The sequence below is a fragment of the Lethenteron reissneri genome, chromosome 69 (genome assembly GCF_015708825.2).
Source record: "Lethenteron reissneri isolate LAM-NWPU_2019-01 chromosome 69, ASM1570882v1, whole genome shotgun sequence".
Lineage (NCBI taxonomy): Eukaryota > Metazoa > Chordata > Hyperoartia > Petromyzontiformes > Petromyzontidae > Lethenteron > Lethenteron reissneri.
Window position 1 is genome coordinate 3,217,175 of NC_083847.1, and position 18,466 is coordinate 3,235,640.

General features: G+C 47.4%; 1 protein-coding gene across 1 annotated transcript in view; it reads right to left on the reverse strand.

The window, feature by feature from the left end:
* The window catches only part of LOC133360731 (deleted in malignant brain tumors 1 protein-like), a 92,874-nt gene that overhangs the window by 67,564 nt on the left and 6,844 nt on the right, over nt 1-18,466 (reverse strand). Inside the window, exons 3-4 of the mRNA XM_061579531.1 lie at nt 1,114-1,152; nt 820-864 (exon numbers count right to left, since the gene is read on the reverse strand). Coding sequence (XP_061435515.1) covers nt 820-864; nt 1,114-1,152 — 84 coding nt within the window. The remainder of the gene's footprint in view (nt 1-819; nt 865-1,113; nt 1,153-18,466) is intronic.

Here is an 18,466-nt window from a genome sequence, read left to right on the forward strand (position 1 = left end):
TAGTGACACAGGGGTCCCACCATAAACTGTTGGGTATTTACTACTCTATTCACCCAAGAATGTCGGTGTGTAACGCGCGTGACGTCACTCCACGTCGACCAGCCCCCCTCATTAATAACCATGAACAGGTTACATCCTCCACATGGACCCGCCATTCATTAATAATCATGAGCGGGTAACATAACTCCATGGAGAACCCCCCTTATTAATAATCATGAGCAGGTGACGTCACTCCACATCGAACAGCCCCCCTCATTAATAATCATGAACAGGTGACGTCCTCCAAATGGATACCACCCCGCCATTAATAATTCGCGGGTGACATCACTCCACAAGGGGGGCGAGGCACCTCCTCAAAAGGACGTCAGGATGAACAAGGGATTAAAACCTTTTAATGAAATAAGTCTGTGTCACCGCGGCTTTACAAATTGCACAGGAATGGATGCAATGAATATCACGTCACAGTCTGCTTTTCGCTTGCACGTTTCAGATTTATTGCAATACACCCGTACTTGGACGGGCAAAAGGCGAGGATAACTAATATTTGCACATCTTTCTGAGTTTCGTTTATGTTGATCATCTTTATGAGGGTTATGCCCCTGTGTTAAGGGCATACAGACAGACGGATGGGCAGACCTGATGCATGAATACGTTTCAACCTTATTTGAAGTACAATAAAAAGTAGTGCAATATAATACAAATGAATGTTTTCATTTGAAAAATATCAAAATAACTATAATATTTTACATGGGGATTAACTGTTGTTTCTCTTTAATTTAGTTGATTAACAATCATAGAAATAGAATGTAAAACACTTACTCGATGAATTGGTTATAATCCATGGGTAAGCAGTCGTTGCAGGTGCTGAAAAAGCAAACACGAATGTTAATAAAATAGAGTTTTACGTTTTATTAGAATTAGTGATTATCGAATTCTCTTTATTAATGGTTAAAACACGTACAGAAAAGTGTAAAAACATATCTATAACCAACAATACGATTACTGAGTGAATATAATTACATTGGTCTGTAAACATATTATTTAAAATATGGAAAAATGTGTATATGTTTAAATACAACTTGGAGAGAATCAACATTGTAACAAATAACTCACATGTTTGAATCGTGACCGTTGTCGCCGGAGTTGTGGAAGCTGTGAACAGTCAGATCTGCTATTAGTTTATGTTGTAAAGTTGATGTATAAAGATGCATTAAAAAAATCATAGTTTCTTAGCACAAGATCCAGATGGGCCCAGAATGCCAAGGAGCTAGCAATAAACATCGTCATACTATTACTCTGAAAATGTTGAACAATACCACCGGATCTAAGAACTAATGAACACTGCCACCCAACGAGAGATGTCTCAGACTGTCTGGGTAAAACTCGAAGTGACAAACCTTGTTTACTCGATGATTATTATATCTTTCAAAAGTTCGCCCCAGAAGGCAGCCGAGTCACCAAACAGAATAGAGTGAATCCTCACGTAGTGCATTATCGCTGACGGACTACTCACTATAATGCGAGTCTAGCACATGACAGGCTGCTCAGGATAACGCGGGTCTAGCACGTCACAGACCAGTCGCGACAACCCGAGACTAGCAAGTGACGGACTACTCGTTGCAACGCGAGTCGAGCACGTGACGGTGTACTCAGTACAAAGCGAATCTAGCACGTGACTGACTACTAGCGAGTCTAATGCAGCACAGACTACTCACTATAACGCAAGTCTAGTGCAACTATTGTGGTTGTGTTACTAATAATTGGTGTATATATTCGCACTACAATATAATTAGTGGTGATTCAACCTTGTGAATGTTGCTGGGTTACGGTTGGCTTAGGATAAATGGGGGATATGTTAGGCCACGCCCTTCATCAACCTCTCAGAATAGGCAGGCACCTGACTCAATTGCCAGAGTCACGTGACCACTGCAGGATGATTTTGAAGAGAGGGAGATGTTTATCGGGGGGCCAATCGTGACACCAGCACGTCGATATTACAGGTCCGTTGGCGTACCTGTGAGCTGCGAGCCGGACAAAGAAACATCTAATTTTGGACACTCGTCCAGAAAGTCATTGGGTGCACGTAGCCAGTGTTGGGAGTAATAGCGAGTCGTGTCACAGTTGACAAGGAGGAGGATCACGCAGCGGAACCAAAACAACTCAGAGTACTACCATAACTGTAATTTATCATTTATTAATGACCGCACTGTGTCTTGGATAACGATCACGACCAGGAGAGATCGAGACACAGTGGGCACGAGTCACACTAGCACGTGACGGACTACTCGCTACAACGCGAGTCGAGCACGTGACGGACTACTCGCTACAACGCGAGTGTAGCACGTGACGGACTACTTTTACTGGTAGGAACGAAGTGGACCAGACCACCAATAGATTAATGTGTCCGTCCGTCCGTCCGTGTATCAACATCGCCCCCTACTGCAAACACTTGGCATGACCCTGTCCGACAAGATGGCCGCCCGCTCCCCCTGCGATCTGTGAATTAAACAAGATGGCCATCGCTTCCGGCGCATCACGGCAAAACTTTAAACTTCGCTTCAAAATTACTTTACTGAAACGCAGCACGTTTTTAAAAAAAATACTTTACTGAAACGCAGCACGTTTTTTTTAACAGAGACAAGAAACATTTATTAATACAGAGACGAGATACATTTAATCGCCTTATTTGTGCACGAAAAGCACGGCGCGAGGCCTAGTGCGGCAGGCTTCGCGAGGCCTAGTGCGGCAGGCTTCGCGAGGCCTAGTGCAGAAGGTGTTGGTGGGTGGTGGTGGGGTGGTGGTGGTGGGGGGTGGTGTTGAGGGTGGTGTTGGGGGGTCTTTAAATCTCACAGCGTTTCTTGTCAAAACAAACACTTTTAATTAACGTTACACTAGAATACAGTAATTTTTTCTTTAGCTCCTCTATACCCGGTCGATATCCCTGTACCGGTACTAAGTATTATTCCTACCAGCCCACCCCGCAGGGTCCTGTTCTGAGCGGCGTTGGTGTTAGCAGCGTTGTTCTGTGATGCTGGAAGCTGGTAGTTTAGTGCCGTAGTATTGGTACTGTAGTACTCATACGCGCTGTGATACATGGCATGCCATCCTCTTCCTCCTCAGGCTTTGTTCTAGCATCTTTGCACGCGTATCGTCATATCTCTCTCCTTTTAACTCGCCATATCTCTCACACTTCATGTCACACATGGCATATTTAGGTAGTATATAAACGCAACAGGTACAACAACACTTAAAACAGTGGACTGTGAAACAAAAACAATACAATTACGGTTTGGAATGGCACCCCTTCCTTCGCCGGTATTCCTTAGTGGAAAATTACTCCTGCCTAACGCGAATTTGCTTTAAGCATAATACAGGTTTTTGGGTTAGATCGCGTTATTTACAAATGTGTCGTAACCCTCCACCACCCGACACGGCTAAACAGTAAAAAATGTGTCACGTTTCCAAAGGACAAATCGTTCACTACTTTAGCCCACCGGTGTGTTGAAGAGTGAATCAACATCATTTAAAATTTGAGTACGACGCTTCGCTGGTAATTACATCCAGCTTCATCGGGCAATTGCAGCAGCAGGGTGACGTCATCATTTAATTCATTCTGGTGCAGTGATTTGAGGCAGAGAGGGGGAGGGTATTGTAATTATATAATAGATTGGTAATAATTCAATTGTTATTCATTGATATTCTGTTTTCCTTATAAGGAATTGTATTTGTATTATATATTTTATTTAATAATACGCTTCCAGGCCGCACTAAGCCTGTAGCTGTCAGAGCGATTAAAGTTACTTGTATTTCTCTCAATTTCAATGGATTCTATAATTAGTCTTGGCCAGTAATAATTAGTTACACAACACTTCATCGTTATCAAAATCAATTGAGTGCCCTTGTTGAATAAGCATGCTCTGCCACTGCCGACAGTTGTGTTTGAGATAATTTAATATTTCTTTGGTGCTCTTTTAGTCTTATGATGTTACGTTCCGAATGTCCAATATAGTATCTGCCACAAACAATTAATCCGATATACACCTTCTGTTGATAAATTTAGGCAATTCGTCTTTAGTGCCAGATACCAGTTTTTTTTATTTTGTGTACTGTACCAAATCTTCTTTAATGTTTTGCTTTTGCAAAACACGGGCTGATGTGACTAGCCTTTTGCCCGTCCAAGGACGGGTAAAAGGCTAGTCACATCATCCTGGCAGCTGCCAATGTGGGTTTCCTTAGAATGTTTGAGTGAGATGCAATGGAAAGCCTCACTGAGCCCCAACACTTTCTGGCATCAATCATGCCAGTCGGGGCTATGTTGCTCTGTGTAATGCTCTATAGAGTAATTTAGCACGACATTTTAAAGAATTGAGATGTTTTAGCCAATACCAGTTACATTGTAAATATATATTTTAGTGGTGGAATTATAATCATTCATCCTGGAAGAATCTGATGAGCTATGAAGCTCTTTTTCACAGATGTTCAGTAGGGTTAACAAGTTACATTAATAACAATAGACAAAAACGATATAAGAGCAACATATAAAAAGTAAGAAAGTCGATATAAATGAATAAATGGATTTAAATAAAGGGCAAAAGTATACAATTAATAAATTATTGCTATTCTTTCAACACCAAATGCAACCCTGAGGAAATCCTCTAATGCAACAAAAATAACAATAGGAGAATTTTTTCTCGAATTCGGTTAAAAAACTCAATATTTCCAGAGCCGCAATGTACGTGGTGAATACGAGTCGGCGGTCCTTAATAAATAACGTCACGAAGCAGTCCTTGAAGAGCCGCATGTGGCTCTGGAGCAGTGGCGTCACTAGGGGGGTGCGGACCGCACCGGGTGACACCATCAGAGGGGGTGACACCAAAATGACTGTCTAACATTTTTGTGCAGTGTTTCAGCAGAAATGTATTATTTTTATGAAAAATATCCCTGTAGTTATAACATAAAAAAACATTTTTCGTAAGCCCAGCTTACATGTACTGTATCAATATACCTACAAGGCTAAAACTCTATGCTAATTAACTTTTTGAACCTTCTAATGCCCTCCGGTCAGAGCTGTCATTATTCCTAATTACAATGACGCTTTGAATCACGTGGTTTCGTCTGCACGCGCTACAAGCACGCGCTGTTGATTTCGTTGCTGCTGGTGTTTTTATAGTCGCTGATTTTGTCAAATATTCTGGTGTTTTAGCTACAATATTGTGGTAATTAGTATTTGTGAAACTATATCAATAACTTTTTTGAGAATGAAGTACCGTATTTTCCCGCATATAACCCGCGGGGTAAACCACTTTTTACAAACAAGACCCTGCGGGGTATATGGAGGTGCGGGCTATCCCAAAAATATTTTACACGTGTGACATGTCATAACTCGTTTAATTGTTTCATGGTAGGACGATCCACTATGCAACACTTACCTTTGACTAAAGCACTGTTGAATAAACCACTCACACTAAAATTGCACATTGAAATTGACTTACAGTATCCTGGAGTTTACAAATTGAGTTGCATTTGTGGTGATTGCTACATTGGAGAAACGAAACGTCATGTTTCTGATCGTGTCCGCGAGCACAAGTCAGATCTGAAACACGGCAGAACTGATTCTTCGGCCGTTGCCGATCATTGCTACAACTCGGTGGGCTCTCATGAAATTGTCTTTTCCGAGAACAAGGTTCTCTGCAAACTTCCCGGCTACCATCAAAGGTTTGTACACGAAGCCATACAAATATACAAACACAGACATAATTGCAACCGTGATGAGGGGTACAAACTTAGTAATCATTGCAAAGATGTTATCAACCACGCAAAAAAAAGACTTAATTACACTGTTTTGGACCATCTTATCTGACAGGCACTATCTTACTTTACTTTACCGAGTGTTAACATCCCCAGTGTTTAACAGTACTCTCTTCATTGTTCAGCCAGCATTGGTATAAACATGGGCATTTTCGTTCTTTTTCTATCATGTGTATCAGGCCTCCCCCTCCCCCTCTCTGTCCAATGCGTTGGCGTTGTGCAACAGCAACCGCTTCCACGCCGTCGTTCATTATTTGGCCCCGCCCCCCCTCCCCCTCCCGATGCCTTGTGCAACACCAACCGCGTCCACGCCGACGTGCATTCTTTTGGTCTCGCCCCCCCTCCCCCTCCCGATGCGTTGTGCAACACCAACCGCGTCCACGCCGACGTGCATTCTTTTGGCCCCGCCCCCCCTCCCGATGCGTTCCATTCATTGGTTACCACATTCTGATGAGCTCCCCCCTCTCCTCCCTCTCAACTTGCTTTTTAAGGGATTACATCTTGAATCATTGCCTCACTTCATGCAGCTAATCCGGCTGTGACGGTCCCACCTGATGACGGAGACTTGTGTTGCCTCCGAAACGTCGTGATTTTTGTTTTATTTTATTTTTTATTAATTTTGATGTTTTACCTACGTGACTTTTACCGAAAAAACCTAATAATATGTTATCACGTTTTAAATTATTCGAATTGTTTGTACAATGAAACGACAATGTTTTAAGTGGGCGCACTTTGTTTACCGGCGACGGGAGAGCTAGGGGGAGAGAGAGGTGGGGGTTGGGGGCGAGGCAATGGTGTACCATAGTGCCGCTATTGTCTGCGCAGTGCGAAATCTACCAGTGATAAAACTGTACTTATCTACCAGTTATGTGCTACTTATTTATTAGATATTTACTTTCGTTACTTATTTACTGTTATAAGTTTACTCGTTTCCGGTTAGTTTGTTTTCTTTGTGCATGTTATGATTTTAATGTTAACAATTGATAGTGAAATGTATTACAAATGTAAACTTCGTATTAATATGATGGAATTAAGCCGCGATAACGACGTTAAAAATATGAATGCATACGGGGTATATGGAGGTGTGGGCTATCTGAAATTTGTTTTACTCAAAACGCTATTTTTGCGGGGTATATGCGTCAGCGGGTTATATATATCGACCCACACACACAAACACAGCGACTCACACACATACATAGACAACTACACACATTGACCGAAACACACAAATCGACTTACACACACACAGACTCACACACATATACACAGACTGACACACACAATGCCCTATACACAAATACACATTGACTCGCACACACATCGACTTACAAACACGTAAACATCGACTTACACGCACACATGGACTCACACACACAAACAAATCGACTGACAGACACATCGACTGACACACACATAGACTCGCACACACACATGGACTTACGCACACACTTGGACTTACACATACACATCGACAAACACACACAAACATCGACGCACACACACACAAAGCGACCGTCGCTGACACGCAGATGGACTCACACGGACACAAAGACATAGGCACACACATAAAAAAAGCAAGTAAATTGTGAAAAATTAGTTGTCTGCACACAAACATAATTATTCGTATAAATGCAAGGTGATTATTTAAAAAATAGGTTTGAATGTACGTAAGTTTAGCGAAAGAAGAAAATGAAATCATATTTTCGTGCACACAAACAATATTATGTTAATATTTCCAAGGTTATGTAAATGAAAGGTTTTTATGTACGTGCATCTAGTAAAAGAAGCAAGAAAATGAAAAAATATATGATTGTACGCAAAAAAAAGTTATTTATTATTTGCAAAGTGATTCAATAAATAATAGGTTTCTATCAATGTGAGGTTAGCGAAAGAAGCAATAAAAAAAGTTGTCTGCACACAAACAAAAGTATTATATTTCAAAACCAATTGTTTTAATATCATTTTTCTATGTATGTGAGTTTAGCAAAAGAAGCAATACAATTGTACTTAACATTACCGTGGTGAGGCCTAGTCCCGTGCAGAACCTGCGGCCTCACCTTGATTGTGCAGTCGGCCGAGGTGGCTCCCTGGCAGGCTATGGGCTGGGCCACTCCCTCCACCCGCGCTATAATAATTACTATCGAAGCGCTATATAATATTAATGTAGGGACTCTATAGCAGTAACTGCACGCATTGGGGTGGGGGGGGGTACATGACATTTGGAAGAATTAACGCCAGCGTTTTGTGTGAAATGTCCTCCTCACCCCGACCGACTTGGTAAAAGCTGTCCCCCCCACCGAACGCGTGTAACTTGGTATGGTCGATCGCGTGCCATTTAATAAATAAATAAACGCTAACTGCACAAAATCGATAATTAAACTAATTAAACGTTGACGAATGTGAAAGAGGAATAGCGCTTGCTCACCGCGGAGCTTATTGCGTGGTACCTGGGTATTTTTTTTTACGTGAACCCCACCGTTGGAGAGCCAAGCACACGACCACACACAAACCGACACACAAACCCACAAACCCATACACAATGTTTTACTTTTACATATATATTGAGTACCAGCTCCCTGCGGCAGATCATAGCAGGAGCCCTCCTGGAGGAAGGGCGGGAGAGGCACCCAGGGAGCCCGGGCGAAGCAGGCTACTGCTCACAAGGACGGAGCAGCCAAGAGAGAGAATGTTGGCACAGGCGAGAACGCCGTGTGTTCGACACACACACATCGACCCATCGCTCCGGCTGGGGGAACCGAGGTTATTTCGGTACAAGGAACGCTGTACCGCATAAGCCGCTTACTCAACGGTTGGCAAGAAGACACGCATAACGTGCATATCAGGACTAATACTATTGTTCCAATAAGTAATTTTTGTGTTTCAAAAAGGGTTGCTATCCCAAGGTGGTGCGTTAAATATGACCTGATCGTGAAAATCATTGCTCTGTCCCTTGAGTTACATGACTACGGTCGTTTAGAAGTATTTTATCATTCGTTTTCGTTAATTGCATAACCTTACCAAGGAATGAATTGATCACACACTAAACATTTGTAATGACAGGGTGACACCGGCCAGCCTGTGGGGGTAATTACGGTTATAGCTGCATGACATAATGCCTTATTATGAAGCGGCGTATCTGGGGTAAAGGTCAAGGGCGGAGTCAGTTTTGAAGCTTCCTTGCCTTTTCAGTACTATTGGTAGCCGGGACGGCTATTTTTTCACCACGGGGGGGGAGGGGTTGGGGGGGGGTTATGTATTGACAGGTTGACACCTGCCGGCCTGTGGGAGCGGAGTCAGTCCAGAAGCTCCGGGAACCAACCCGAAGGTTCTGTAAAGGGGGCGTGGCCAGAGGTGGAGCTTGGCTGCGCCAGGCAGATATAAGGAGCACCGAACCAGCGGTTCGGGGCTGTTAGTGTGGGGTCTGGGTCCTGTTTGCATTGCTGCCATCGTCATCTCTTTGTCTTCAACCACGTGGCTGTTCTTCTGCAAGACCAGCTCCGTTGCCGCCACTACGCTCGTCAACCAGCCAGGGCAGTGCAGGATGGAGATGGGCTGCGTATTTGGACAGCCGAGGTGCAGCCGTGTTACGAAGTGTATCACCCTGTGTGCTCTTAATAAATAAGAAGCCTTATATTAGACGTGTGTCAGAAGTCGTTCACGACATCTGGTGGCAGAGTGTAACATTCTTTTTTTATTTTTTCTTATCAAAAGAAGAAGAATAGTGAGAAAATTTAAACAATGTCGAAGTATCAGAATAAGCGTAACCCACCTGTGACGTCTTTTGACGATGACGAGAATGAGACGCTGGACATCCTTACAGCCCCGGGACCTGCGCTCCCGGTTACCCAAGTTGCGGTGGGAGAAGTGGCAGCGCCAGAGATGGTGGGACCAGTGACAGCTTCTTGTATGGCACGTGGTGTCGGATCAGTTGGAGCTCCTGAGGGCGACGCTCGTGCAAATCGTGGAGCTCTTGACGGCGACCACGTTGGCGGGGCTGACTGCACGTACCGTACCGGGAGGAGACGGCCCACCGCCAAAGATTCAAGAACAGCCGGGAGCAGCTGCCATTACGCGCGTCTCGGAGACCACGCGGCCGTGGGCCGCCATTTCTGAGCCCGAGCGTGATTTGCTGGAAGTGGTGCCTGTTACTGTCGATGCCACAAGAGGATCAGAACGAACCCTCCGACTGCCCGCTGCGAGGGAATTTGTCGTGGCAGGTGGCGACTGGAGCGCTTTCACTTGGCGCTTCAAGGTGGCTTACTGGTCGGTGAATTGGACTGATGGGGAAGCGCTAAGAGCTCTGCCCATAGTGTTAGACGACGCACTCGCTGTTATCCAGGCCATACCCGCAGGGAAGAAGACGACACTTAAAGATGCATGCGCCGAGATGGCCGAAATATACGAACCACCTTCCGACACATGTAAGAAATTTTTGCAGCAGAGGCCAAGACGCCTCTCGCCTACCATGGCGCGTTGTTGGCATTGGGAGAGGCGGCGTACCCCACTGTAGACCCGAAGACCCTTGACTCTTTGGTGGTGGAAAGGATGTTGGGACTGGCGCATTAAATGGGGGTCGTCTTGCCGGTCATCGATGAGGATGAGCAGACGTCCCGATGGGCCACCTGATGTCTGTAGGCCCACGAGAACTTGCACCATTGGTCCCAGATGGCGGCCTGGATGGGCGACCGCGGCTGTGATGACGAACCAGTTGGGTGGTCGCCGCGAAACGTTGTGAATCAACCGACAGAGGACCTACCTTTCGACGGTGATGTGGCAGCTGCGGTCGTGACATGGAGTCGCAGACAGGGAAAGGTGCCACAGCGGTCGCGAAACTGGAGGCCGCGCGAGGAGGAGGATCATCTACAATGGAGGGCCGCACTTACCTGTTTCCACTGCGGCCAGCCGGGGCAATTCATGCGACAATGTCTGAGCCCGCGTCAAGCTCTGACAATGTCTCCGGCGCACCCAGCTCCATCGACGGCTGCATCCCAACCCCAAAGGGTGAGTCACAACACACCAAACACTCGGCCTGTGTTACAACCTCATGGATCTAGGCTTACGAAAGTCATCTCCACCCCACACCATACTCACGTTGACGCCGGGGGCAGGGATTGGTTACACAGGGATGGCCTAGCTTGGGGACAAAGTAGAAAAAGTTAGCGTGTCAGGTTATTGCAGCTGCTGTGGGGGCCTCAGCTGTGTCGGGTTATATTCAAGGAATTGAGGTGCTAGTGTTAGTTGATACGGGTGCTTTCGCCACCGTAAAATTTTGACCTGTTGCCGATCAGGGACGGGCTTGTTAGGCCAGTAGTGAACGCGTGTGTCGCAGCGAACGATGGTAGTATGGGGATTATAGGGCAAATAGAGGCCCACGTCGAGATTGGCGAGATTTCATTTGTCGGGCCAGTACTGATCTCGAGGACACTGGTGGTGCCCTGCCTTTTGGGCACGGATTTTTTTAAGCAAAATGCCCCTTAAGATCCTCATTGATCAGGGTTGTGTGCAGATGCCGTCGGGCTGCAGACTTCTTTTTTTGCAGTCCCCACACAAGAGTACAGTTGCTAATGTTATGGTCCAGGCTTTTGCCAAGGACATGGTGTATAATCCGCCGGGATCGGAGATGTTGGTTCGGCTGCGCTATTTGAAGCGCATACAGGCTGCGGATCCTCAATCAGGCATCTTGTTGACTCTGTCAAATACGGTGACTTGGACATTAGCGCTAGTTGGCGCACAGACAGTCGTCACCCTCAATCAGGAGCCGTTCTTGAAGGTGCAAAATGCAGGACCAGAGATGGGCTGTGGTTTGGGCAGGGACAGTATTGGCTTATGTGACAGCCGCGTTTCGTGAAGGTAATGGAATTGTGCGCAACGGGATTGTTGGTGCGGTGGATAAGAATGCTGCATTGGATGAGATTTGGCCAGAAGTATTGTGTCAAGGAAACCCACAGTTGTCTCTGGTGTGGCAGGGGAAATTATAATCGCTGCTATGCGAGTTTTCAGATGTGTTCAGTAAAAGGACTGGTTGTATGCGTGCATTGGGCGCGGGTTGTTGTACACCTCCAGCGGTGAAGCCCACTCCTGTTATAGCAAAGGTTGGGGGAGTGGAGCCCGACGAGGAGGTCGCTCCGGGGGATGGTGTTTTGCACCTTACGTGTACTGAATAGGGAGAATTGCAATTGGAAGATGGATCGTTTATGACCTTACGGTGTCAAGCGGAAGCTGGACAGATGGAATCCGCTCCCTCTGATGGCCTGCGACTGGTCCTAAGGGATGTTGTTTTGATGATGGAGGAGGATGGTCCCCGGCACCATGTCGTTGTGCCTGTTGCCCTTCGCGGCAAGCTGACTCGGGGAGGGGGGTGGGCATGGGAACACGTTGTTACACCTTGGGGTGCGGAGAACGTTGCTAATGTTGCAACGCAATTATTATTGGCCGGGGATGTCGAGCGACGTGCAAGACCTCATTCAGGGTTGTACGGAATGCGCACATAGGAAACCGCTGTTGTAAAAGTCACAGCCTCCATTGCAGTCTGTTTCGGTTTCGTGCATCAATGAGTTGGTCGCACTCGACATCTACTGGTCATTTCCTGCCACGCAGAGAGGGAACAAGTTCCTCTTGGTAGGAGTTGAATGTTTGTCATGTTGAATGTTTGTCACGATGGCCTGGCCGCTACCCGACCAGTCGGCAGCCTCTATTTCAGATGCGTTTTTGCATGGATATGTGTTGGACAAGTGTGCACCCGAGCAGCTTCTCACGGATCAGGGCAGAAATTTTTCCTCTAAGCTGCTATGAGAAGTTTGCGATGTGCTCGGCACTGATACGATTTGAAGTTCCCCGTACCATCCCCAGATGGACGGGATGGTAAAACGTCTGCTTCGAACTCTGACAACTATGCTTAGTCATGCTGTCAGAGCAGCATGTTCCGGCACCCACGCTTCCATTGGATTTTCGCCTTGTTTCCTTATGTACGAGAGGGAGAGTGAACCTCCTATGGAGATTCAATTGGGAGGATTGTCTGAAAAAAAGGGAAAATCTAAATTGCCTGCGCCCTTGTAAATCACCTTGAAATGTGTTTCGGTAGTTAGAGAAGCGGTGAAATTAAACACCGCCAAGGACCAGGCAGCCAACGAACAGAATTCGGGAAGGAGGGACCATACGTTACATTGGGCTGTGGGGGATTGGGCATGGTTGCATTGCCTGCAAGTGCCATTGGGAACGTCCCTCAAATTTTATCGCCCACGGCAGGGTCCTGTGGAAGTAGTGCATTTCAAACGGCCGCAGTGCGTGCGTATACGAGTTAGCCATCGCTGTTGGTTTGTTCATCCATCGCAGTTGAAGCCCTATATTCCTCATTGGCAAAACACCTCATCCCCAAATTGTGTATGACCAGTGTTTGGTATGTCCGACGAGCCGGGGGAAATGCAGAGGGACAGTGTGCATCAGGATGACTGTATTGTGCCACCCACAGCTTCTAAACCCCTAACCGGTGGGGCCCGAGGGGAACAAGGGGGTTGCATTGCGTGGTTTACAGAAGGTTTTTTTTTCTTTCCCTCTCTGTTCCTATTGTTGTTCTCCTGTCTTCCAAACTTTTTGTTTAAATTCCCCCCCTTTATTGCAGATCGCTCTGCGCTACTTAGCAAAACATTTTGTTATATTGTTCATGTTCTAGGGGTGCTTTTACAGGTAGGAACAATGTTCCACACTGCCCACCAGGGATTTTTAGTCTGTCTTTCGTGCATAAATAAATATATAATACAAACAGCTTTTTGATTGGTGGAGACCTACTGCCGGGTACGGAGAGGGGAGGGGCCAAAGGGAAGGGGGGTCAGGGGAGAGACCTAAGGATATGGGGGGGGGTCAAGGGAGGGGCCTAAGGGAGGGGGTTCAGCAGAGGGGCCTGAGGGAGGGGGGTAAGGGGAGGTGCCTAAGCAAGGGGGAGGGGCCGATAGTTAAGGGGGTTGAGGATGTCGTCGCTCTGAGTGTGAGAGTGTGTGTGAGTCTCAGAGTGTGTGTGTGTGAGTCTGAGAGTGTGAGATTAAGTGTATGTGTGTGTGAGAGTGAGTGTGTGTGTGTGAGTCTGAGAGTGTGAGAGTGAGTGTATGTGTGTGTGAGTCTGAGAGTGTGAGCGTGAGTGAGTGTGTGTGTGAGTCTCAGAGTGTGTGTGTGCGAGTCTGAGAGTGTGAGAGTGAGTGTATGTGTGTGTGAGTCTGAGAGTGTGAGATGTGAGTGTGTGTGTGAGTCTGAGAGTGTGAGTGGGGAGTGTGTGTGTGAGTCTGAGAGTGAGTGTGAGTGAGTGTGTGTTTGAGTCTGAGAGTTTGTGTGTGAGTGTGTGAGATGTGAGTGTGTGTGTGAGTCTGAGAGTGTGAGAGGTGAGTGTGTGTGTGAGTCTGAGAGTGTGAGAGGTGAGTGTGTGTGTGAGTCTGAGAGTGTGAGAGTGAGTGTATGTGTGTGTAAGTCTGAGAGTGTGTGTGCGAGTCTGAAAGTGTGAGGGTGTGTGTGTGAGGCTGAGAGTGTGAGAGTGAGTGTGTGTGTGTGAGGCTGAGAGTGTGAGAGTGAGTGTGTGTGTGTGTAAGTCTGAGAGTGTGAGAATGAGTGTGTGTGAGAGTCTGAGAGTGTCAGAGTGGGTGTATGTGTGTGAGTCTGAGAGTGTGAGAGTGTGTGTGTGTGAGTCTGTAGTTTGAGAGTGAGTGTATGTGTGTGAGTCTGAGAGTGTGAGAGTGAGCGTGTGTGTGAGTCTGAGAGGGTGAGTGTGTGTTTGTGAGTCTGAGAGTGTGAGAGTGAGTGTATGTGTGTGTGAGTCTAAGAGTGTGAGAGTGAGTGTGTGTGAGTCTGAGAGAGAGTGTGTGTGTGTGAGTCTGAGAGTGTGAGAGGTGAGTGTGTGTGGGAGTCTGATAGTGTGAGATTGAGTGTATGTGTGTGAGTCTGAGAGTGTGAGAGTTAGCATGTGTGTGAGTATGAGAGTGTGTGTGTGTGTGTGAGTCTGAGAGTGAGTGTATGTGTGTGTGAGTCTGAGAGTGTGAGTGTGAGAGTGTGTGTGTGAGTCTAAGAGTGTGAGAGTGAGCATGTGTGTGAGTCTAAGAGTGTGAAAGTGAGTGTGTGTGTGAGTCTGAGAGTGTGAGCATGAGTGTGTGTGTGAGTGTGAGAGTGAGTGTATGTGTGTGTGAGTCTGAGAGTGTGAGTGTGAGAGTGTGTGTGTGAGTCTAAGAGTGTGAGAGTGAGTGTATGTGTGTGAGTCTGAGAGTGTGAGGGTGAGCATGTGTGTGAGTCTAAGAGTGTGAAAGTGAGTGTGTGTGTGTGTGAGTCTGAGAGTGTGAGCATGAGTGTGTGTGTGTGAGTGTGAGAGTGAGTGTATGTGTGTGTGAGTCTGAGAGTGTGAGGGGTGAGGGTGTGTGTGAGTCTGAGAGTGTGAGAGTGAGTGTGTGTGAGTGAGAGTGTGGGCCTAAGTGTGTGTCTGAGAGTGTGAGAGTGAGTGTGTGTGTGTGAGTCTGAGAGTGTGTGTATGTGAGTCTGAGAGTGTGTGTGTGAGTTTGAAAGTGTGAGAGTGTGTGTGTGTATGTGAGAGTGAGTGTGTGTGTGTGAGGCTGAGAGTGTGAGAGTGAGTGTGTGTGTGAGTCTGAGAGTGTGAGAATGAGTGTATGTGTGTGTGAGAGTCTGAGAGTGTCAGAGTGAGTGTATGTGTGTGAGTCTGAAAGTGTGTGTGTGACAGTCTGAGAGTGTCAGAGTGAGTGTATGTGTGTGAGTCTGAGAGTGTGAGAGTGAGTGTGTGTGTGAGTCTGAGAGTGTGTGTGTGTGAGTCTGAGAGTGTGAAAGTGTGTGTGTGTGAGTCTGAGAGTGAGTGTATTTGTGTGTGAGTCTGAGAGTGTGAGATGTGAGTGTGTGTGTGAGTCTGAGAGTGTGAGAGGTGAGTGTGGGTGTGAGTCTGAGAGTGTGAGAGTGAGTGTGTGTGTGTGAGTCTGAGAGTGTGAGAGTGAGTGTATGTGTGTGTGAGTCTGAGAGTGTGAGAGTGAGTGTGTGTGAGTCTGAGAGTGTGAGCGTAAGTGTATGTGTGTGTGTGAGTCTGAGAGTGTGAGTGTGAGTGTGTGTGTATGAGTCTGAGATTGTGAGAGTGAGTGTATGTGTGTATGAGTCTGAGAGTGTGAGATGTGTGTGTGTGAGTCTGAGAGTGTAAGAGGTGAGTGTGTGTGTGAGTCTGAGAGTGTGAGAGTGAGTGTGTGTGTGAGTGTGAAAGTGTGTGTGTGTGTGTGAGTCTGAGAGTGAGTGCATGTGTGTGTGAGTCTGAGAGTGTGAGAGTGAGTGTGTGTGTGAGTCTGAGAGCCGTAAGGCGCTGCAAGGATGGGTGGTGGTCACGGGTTGCTGAGGAGATGGAGTCTGCCTCAGTGGCCTGCGATCACAAATCACTATTTATCTCCATCAAAAAAGTAACCTGCAGCACCACACCTATTACCATCATTAGGGGAAAAAACGGTGATCCAATCTCCGACCCCCAGGAACAGGTTTGCAGATTTGCTGAGCATTTCTGTGAGGTCTTGGGGGAGGGAAAATCTCTCAGCCAGGAAAACATCATGGCACAAAGTGGGAATAACCCTGCTGAGGCTGCCGTGCCTCAAATATTGGAAGAAGTCACCCTCTGTGAGTGGCTGGCTGAGGTGCCATCTGTTGAGGAAGTACTTAAGGCGATCCGGAGTCTGAGACCAGGAAAGGCACCGGGCAGAGATGATCTCCCAAGCGAAATGCTGAGGGAGGGTGGCGTTTGTGCACAGACTGCCCTATATGACATCATAACAATAGTCTGGACCGCTGGACGGGTACCGCAGGATTGGAAGGATGCCCTGGTGATCCCCCTATTTAAGAAGGGGGACCGCACAGACTGTAACAACTACAGGGGCATCTCACTCCTCAGTGTGCCGGGAAAGGTCCTAGCAAGGATTATTCAACATCGCCTTGCTAGGCACGCTGAGGAGAGGCTTGCGGAACCCCAATGTGGTTTCAGGAAAGGGCGATCCTGCACAGATGCCATATTTTCTGTCCGTCTGCTACAGCAGAGGTGTAGGGAATTCCAACAAGACCTACATCTCTGCTTTATTGACCTGGTCAAGGCCTATGATACCATCAATAGGCCTGGGCTCTGGGTTGTTCTTCATGCTTTTGGAGTCCCTGACCCTCTGCTCACGATCATTAAGGACCTTCATGATGGTGAGCGGGCCCGGGTAAAACTACGTGGCCGGGAGTCGGAGCCTTTCCCTGTACACCTTGGGGTGCGACAAGGATGTCCTCTGGCTCCCACATTATTTAACATCTATTTCGACTGCGTAGTTCGTGAAGCCTTCAATAGCTGTACCGGGGGAATTTCCATTTGGTACAAATATAATGGGAGGCTGATCGACGCCCGGGTGCGATCAAGGGATGGCTCCCTATTGGTCAACCACGTTATGTATGCCGATGATTTGGTAATAGCTGCTCATTCAGAAGAGGAGTTGGAGACGCTGCTGCTGAGACTGGAGCATGCCACTAAAATATGGGGCCTTACCATCAGCCCCACCAAAACTAAGCATCTGCCTGGGTATTTTGTACCATCGGACACTCCACCCCCACAACTCCCAATCGGTGATGGGGAAGTTGTGGAGAGAGTGGAGAGTTTCCCATACCTGGGCAGTGTGCTTATGACCGGCTCCAGTTTAACAGCATAGGTCTAACTCCGAATCAGTCGAGCGGCGATATCTTTTCATCGGTTGCGTAACGCTGTGTGGAAGCTACCTGGTCTGTCGCTCCGCACAAAGCTTCAGGTCTTCTCGGCCACGGTCATTCCCTCCCTTCTCTACGCTTGCGAAACGTGGACCCCCCTAATGGATCATCTTCGCCGGTTGGAAAGATTTAGGCTGACCTGCCTACGATCCATCCTGGGTTTAACCAGGCTGGATTGTGTGAGGAGCTCACAAATCCTTGAAAGATCTGGGCAAAGTCCCATCGGTGAGCTCCTCCGGCAAGCGAGGCTGCATTGGCTGGGTCATGTAGCCCGCATGCCCAGCCACCGCATGCCTAAACAGCTTTTGTTCGGCCGGATCGAGGGGGCTAAACGGGCGCGGCAAGGGCTAGAGAAGAGATGGAGTGATGTGGTACAGGAGGACGTGGAGCTGAGTGGACTTGCCGATGACTGGTACCAGCGGTGTCAAGATCGGCCTCAGTGGAGGAGGCTTGTGAAGGACGCTACTGGGCAGTTGGAGGCAGTCGCCCTCCAACAACAACGGAGGGCGGAGGAGCGATGCTCACAACAACGAGCGGAGCGTCGGGTGGCTAAAGCACAGCAAGTTGGTACAGTAGGGGGCAAAGGTGGTGCATCAGCCAGTCATCTCGGTCATCTCGGTCAGTCGACCCGTGGCACCTGCTGGGTCTGCCTCGTGACCTCCTGCCAGCGGGCTTTCGACACTTCACGTGGCCTCAAGGTGCACTTGGCCTGGCACAAGCGTCGTGGTGACGTCACCACAACTTAGTGGCGAATGGCGGTTGTTGTTGTTGTGAGTCTGAGAGAGTGAGTGTGTGTGTGCGAGTCTGAGATGTGAGTGTGTGTGTGTGTGAGTCTGAGAGTGAGTGTGTGTGTGTCTGAGAGTGTGAAAGTCAGTGTGTGTGTGAGTCTGAGAGTGTGAGAGTGTGTGTGTGTGAG